Genomic DNA, 6,600 nt, shown 5'->3' on the forward strand with positions numbered 1-6,600 from the left:
AAGTTTGGTGGTCGTTGCAAAACGGTCAAAATAGCGGTGGAGTCAAGACCGCAACAAATGAGACCAAGGCATTATCTAGACTAAGGAGTATCGAGACCGAGACGAGATCGGGAACGGATCGTGAACGGACCAAGACTCTTTTAGACGTCGTACCGAGAAAGACAAGACTAAGACAAGACCAAGACTTTTTCAGAGGTCGATACTGAGACGTGACCAAGATTTTTGTGAGGTCAAGGCCGATATAGACTAAAGTTTTTTTAAAGATCGAGACCTTCGAGACTTTTTTTTTGGAAGTCAAGACTGAGAAAAGACTAAGACAAGACAGGGACTTTTGGTGATCGAGACTGAGACAAGACCAAATCTTTCAGAGGTCAAGACAGAGACAAGATCAAGACCTTTCGGAGATCGAGACCATGAAAAGACCAAGGGTTTCAGGGGTCAAGACCAAGACTTTTCAGAGGTCGAGATCATGACAATACCAAGGCTTTCTTGGCGGTTGAAACCGAGACAGGACAATACTTTTTTAGAAGACGGGACTGAGAAAAGACTAAGACAAGACAGGGACTTTAGGTGATCGAGACTGAGACAAGACCAAGTCTTTCAGAGGTCAAGACCGAGACAAGAGCAAGACCTTTCAGAGATCGAGACCATGAAAAGACCGAGGGTTTCAGGGGTCGAGACCAAGACTTTTCAGAGATCGAGACCATGACAATACCAAGGCTTTCTTGATAGTTGAAACCGAGACAAGACAATACTTTTTTAGAAGTCGAGACAGAGACAAGACCAAGACTTTTTCTGAGGTCGAAACTGAGATAAGACTAAGACCAGACGAAAACTTTTGGGGGTGGTTGAGACCAAGACGACAACAAGACCTTTGGAGGTAGAGACCATGACAGAACCAAGAGGTCGAGACTGAGAAAAGACTAAGACAAGACAGGGACTTTTTCTGATCAAGACTGAGACAGGACCAAGTCTTTCAGAGGTCAAGACCGAGACAAGACCAAGACTTCTCAGAAATCGAGACCATAACAAGACCTAGGCTTTCTTAGCGGATGAAACCGAGACAAGACCAAGACTTTTCTAGAGGCCAAGACTGAGACAAGACCAAGACTTTTGGGGATCGAGACTAAGACAAGACCAAGACAAGATTGAGACTTTTTTTGTTCAAGACTGAGACAAGACTAAAACTTTAAGGGGTCAAGACCCGGACGAGAACAAGACTTTTGGAGGTCGAGACTGAGACAAGATCAGACCAAAACTTTTGGGGGGTGTCGAGACCAAGATTTTTGGAGGTTGAGACCATGACAGGACCACTACCTTTTCAGAGGTCGAGGCTGAGACAAGACCAAGACTTTTCTAGAACTCAAAACTGAGAAAAGGGACTTTTGTTGATCGAGACTGAGACAAGACCAAGTCTTTTGGAGGCTGAGACTGAGACCAGACCAAAACTTTTAGGGGGCGAGAGAGAGAATGCACGTGCAAATGCTTGACCCAATTTCAGCACAGAAATGTTTATGCTCAAGCATCGTTTGCCTGTCAGAAGAGATCAACCAAAATATTCACAACATTGTTAGAAAGAGAACAAACCAAATCCAATTGAATTAAATCAATTGCCGATTGCTGACGTGCATCTAACAAAATGGCTGCGAATGGAGAGAAGCTAATTTACACCAAGCACAGTCAGCGATGCCAACTTAGCGATTTGGTTGCTATATTTAGCAGCTCTAGCGACTAAGGCGACTAGTGGCCTTAATTCCAGCAAAGGAACAGACAACATGAGAGAAATGATTTTCACATCTTGGTGCGAGTCCTACAGAAACAACATGCCTTCAACACAGCTTTGAATATATCTGAATGTTTAGGAACAAGAGCAGCACCAAATAATTTTCAACAGAGCACCAACACTCTCGGATTGTTAGAACACTGCGCCAACACAACAATAACATGTCTGATTGCATTCACTAGTGGAGAATGCACCCTAGTGGAAAATTAAAAAGCAGTTCAACTCAATACTTGAATAGCATCTTCTTCTGTCGACCTGAGCAGCACCAAATAATTTTCAACAGAATACCAACACTCTCAGATTGTTAGAACACTGCGCCAACACAACAATAACATGTCTGATTGCATTCACTAGTGGAGAGTGCACTTGAATAGCATCTTTTTCTGTCGACCTGAGCAGCACCAAATAATTTTCAACAGAATACCAACACTCTCAGATTGTTAGAACACTGCGCCACCACAACAATAACATGTCTGATTGCATTCACTAGTGGAGAGTGCACCATAGTAAAAAATAAAAAAGCAGTTCAACTCAATACTTGAATAGCATCTTCTTCTGTCGACCTGAGCAGCACCAAATAATTTTCAACAGAGCACCAACACTTTCAGATTGTTAGAACACTGCGCCAACACAACAATAACATGTCTGATTGCATTCACTAGTGGAGAGTGCAGCATAGTAAAAAATAAAAAAGCAGTTCAAATCAATACTTGAATAGCATCTTCCTCTGTCTAACTTTGTTTACCTGGAGAGTGCCCCCTAGTGGCGTGTAAAAGGCAATACAAACTCAAAATCAATAGTTGAATAGTGTCTTCTTTTGTCTTCTTTTTAAAAAAAAATTTACCAGGAGATTGCCCCACGGTGGCTCATAAAAAAACTACAGATAAGCCGCACTGGACTACCGTATAAGCCACAGGGTTCAAAGCGTGAGAAAAAAGTAGTGTCTTTTAGCATGAAATTTACGGTATAAATTTTCTTGCCAATGATGAGGAAACCAAGTTAAGCTAGGGGCTCCCCTGATTAGAGTAAAACGCTTTTCACATGACATCCTAATGGAGCGCAGGTCCTCCATTTCATATAGAAAAACATTCCCGTCTGCTCGGATAATTTACTCTCTCGCAGCCGGTGTGTTTTTGATCAGGCGGACGAAGCCCACATGCGCACCGCGTGTTGAGCGCGCTCGCGTCCAGCTTTCACATCATGACTTCATCATCCACGCAGTCAAAAGAGTCAAACGCCCGAGAAAAGAGAATGGGAGCTTGTTGTTGTAACCGCGACAATCTGGCACCGCGTGCCACTGACTCCACTTCAAACCTCAAACGTCCATTTATGAGGTCACGCTCGCCAGTCTTTTGTGTGGATTAAAAGAAGGGAAATGACACGGTGCGACGTCACCTCGAGGACATCCGAGCGAGATTTTCGGCACCGCGGCAAGGCCGGTGTCATACTTGTACGTTATGCGATATGCACATTTGCACTTTACCGCATGCACACATGCACCTTACAAATCCTGCACAGTGCAGGAAAGCTGCTAAATACACTACATGATTTTTCTTCCACTCAATCTACTCCGTTCATTACTATTGTCCATATTGCTCTTACTGTTTTTGTTTTGTTTTATTGCCTACTTTATTATTTGCTCACTTGTGGAATGTAGTCTGCTCGGGTATGTGAACAGAATAAAATTTTCACTGTGTAGTATTGCTCTGCATATGACAACAAAACTCTTGAATATTGTCCAATCTGTCATCTTTACATCAGAAGCATTTCTTATCAAAGAGAATGCATTGAAAGAAGACACAAGGGGGCTGAAATTTCACCCAAAAGGTCAAAGTTCAACATAGTATGACCACTTGGTTATCACGCTACCGGGAGTGTGACACCACTGAAGTGGAAGAAAATGACTCGGAAAAATTCAGAAAATACTGCACAGGGGTATTATTAAAATATTTGTATACACTGAAAAAGAAAAGATCAAGTAATCTCAGGCATTATTAAAGCTTTGATCAGTTTAGGAATATTCAATTAGTGTTGGGACAGGGTCACTGGCTTGCTGGTGCCTATCCCAGCAGTACTGGCAGTAGGCGGGGGGGCACCCTGAACCGGTTGCCAGCCAATTGCTGGGCACACAGAGACAAACAGCCATTCAAGCACCCAATCACAATCGTGGACAATTTGGAGTGTCCAATAAACCTGCCATGCATAATAATGCGGGAGGAAGCCGGAGAGAACCCATTCGGGCTAAGGGAAAACATGCAAACTCCACGCAGACCTCTGGTCTCTAGACTGTGAGGCAGACGTGCTTACCACTCCGCCAAAGTAAATTTAATTACAACCAAATATGTAAGACTAAACTTTAAACTCAATAAATCTTTTGAACCAGTGAGACTCAGTGAGCCGGACTAAAGAAAGTAGACGGCCGCACTTGGCCCGCGTGCCCTATGTTGGTCAAACAAAAAAAGACGCGTTTCTTACCTTTCCCGCACGCCCCGCGCTGAATGAAGATGACCGGCGGCTGCTGGAGCTTCTGCGCCCGGCGGCTGACCCTCTTCAGCTCGCAGATGTTCCGGTAGGACACGCCGTCGCTGCCGCAAACGGGCTCGGCGGCTTTGCACGCGCAGATGCCCGTCTTGCTTCTCCGGCGCACGGTGGCCGTGTAGCCCACGCCGCCGGACACGGAGCACTCCAGACCCTCTCCGCACACCGGGTCGCCCAGCTTGCCGCTGCCGCTGCACGCCTCGCCTTCCCCGGACGCGCACACCGGGCAGCACTGGCACGCGTCGAGGCTCTGTCCCGCCGGGCAATCGGACGTCGGCAGCCGGGGACACATGGACTTGTCGCAGCGCGCCGGGCAGCCAACCACGAAGCGGCCGGAGCTTTGCGCGTCCGCCGCCAAAGCCAAGAGGGCGCACAGACACCAAAACATGCTTGGATTGGAGAAGAAAAGTTTTTCTGGGGGAAGTGCACTCGGTATCGCCGGGTGAGAGCTGAGGAGAACTGAGGGGAGAGGGGAAAAAAACGCTCCAGCTGAGTTTACGTTTTCCTTGCTCACATCCACACTCTCTCTCTCTCAAGCTCCAGCACCACAACAAGACTTCTGATTGGCTGAGCCTGCGTGACGCAATCAATCCTAACCAGGATGGCAGACGTCACGAAAATGCTTGAGATATTGTTATTTTGTTGGCAAATTTCACATTCGTAATGTCACTTTTGACACTTTTTACGTACTCGTTTAAGATCCAAGACTTTTATTACTGTATGCATCGTAAAACTACACAATGAATTTCTCATTCTGTTCACTACTTGAGCAGAGTTACAACACACACAATAGAGCAAATAATAAAGCAGACAATGGCAGGCAATAAAAACAGTGTGGGGCTGTTATAATGAGGCACTAATACAAGATTACATTCCAAACATATTATGGAGTAGACTATATACACATGAAGATGATAATATTATGTAAGAATATTATATTAAGCAGAATATTAATATTATTATATTATGCAGAATATTATGTAATTACCGGCATTCTTAAGTGAAATATCTCATTTGTATATATTCATTGTGTTGATGTTTAAACTCACATATTTTTGTCTGCTATCAGTTACTAACTTGTAACAATTTAACATTAGGAGTCGCATAATACATATTTCATGTCCTTTTATTTTACTATGCAATGTTAGGTATAATTCCACTGGCGACCACTAGATGGTGACACGGTTGATTTTGACTGGGTAAACGTGAAAGAAGAACAAAAACAGGAAGTATATTTAATACAATTACCTTTGTTTGATGAAGATTCTGAAATTTAAAGTGATTAAATTTAATTTAATGTAGTAAATTTAATGTATGCACAGACATGGGGCAAACTTTATCCTGGATCTAACCCAACCTTTAAATACTCAAAAAATGAGGCCAAACATTCCCAGGAAAACATTTTCACACCATACCTCATAAAACAGCTGCTGAAGGTACATTCTTGCAGCTGCCATTTTTATTTGGCTACTTTGGAAACAGAGGCGTGACAGTGTAAAACCCATAGACCGAGACCCCTTATTTCGGGTTGGGGCCAGACAAAATCTCCAATACGTCCTTCTGGCGCGAGCCATTAAAAAACAACGACAATCGGTTTGCATTGTGGCGAGGCCTTTCCCGACTCCTAATTGATTTCCCCTGGTGTTTACTGGACATCGGGCCTGGTCAAAAAGTTTTCCATTTGATCAAATCGCTCCACGTGCTTGTTTTACGGCCACTTGCGGGGAAAAGAAATGGAGCGCCTTAATCCTAGTACCGCGCCGCAGTACGTGTTCTCCTGTCAAGTCGTAAATTAGATTTATGCTTTTCACCACTGCTTAATCCTCATTAGGCTTGCGTGGATGCCAGTGTTGACAAAATTATGACAGTTAAAAAAAAAGAAAGGAAAAAGAAACACATTCATTATGTGGAGAAGACATAAAGCCTAAAAAAAAAAGTGGCTTTTGTGTTGTGTTAAAACAATTCTGTTTGGTTGACAGTTTGACATTAACTGACAGTAAAAATAGATCTTTGACGTCTATGGCCGTCATTGGCAGTTCATGAGTGGAATGTTCAACCAGGAAATGACAGATTACATCAGTTATTTACTGCAATAAATGCACTATTAAATTTTCGATTCATGCAGGTAACCTAAGTACATTGATTAACTCGTCTATGGCCGTCATTGGCAGTTCATGAGTGGAATGTTCTACTAGGAAATGACAGATTACATCAGTTATTTACTGCAATAAATTCACTATTAAATCTTCGATTTATGCAGGTAACCTAGGTACATTAAT

General features: G+C 43.4%; 1 protein-coding gene across 1 annotated transcript in view; it reads right to left on the reverse strand.

Annotated features, from left to right (window-relative positions):
• Positions 1-4,807, reverse strand: part of LOC148419841 (serine protease HTRA1A-like) — a 31,494-nt gene extending 26,687 nt beyond the window's left edge. Inside the window, exon 1 of the mRNA XM_088421887.1 lies at positions 4,259-4,807. Within this exon, the coding sequence (XP_088278013.1) occupies positions 4,259-4,709 (451 nt within the window). The 5' untranslated portion in view covers positions 4,710-4,807. The remainder of the gene's footprint in view (positions 1-4,258) is intronic.
• Between the last annotated feature and the right edge of the window lie 1,793 nt (positions 4,808-6,600).

This window comes from Hippichthys cyanospilos, chromosome 8 (assembly GCF_059441005.1).
Source record: "Hippichthys cyanospilos isolate Australia breed blue-spotted pipefish chromosome 8, RoL_Hcya_1.0, whole genome shotgun sequence".
NCBI classification, from domain to species: Eukaryota; Metazoa; Chordata; class Actinopteri; order Syngnathiformes; family Syngnathidae; genus Hippichthys; species Hippichthys cyanospilos.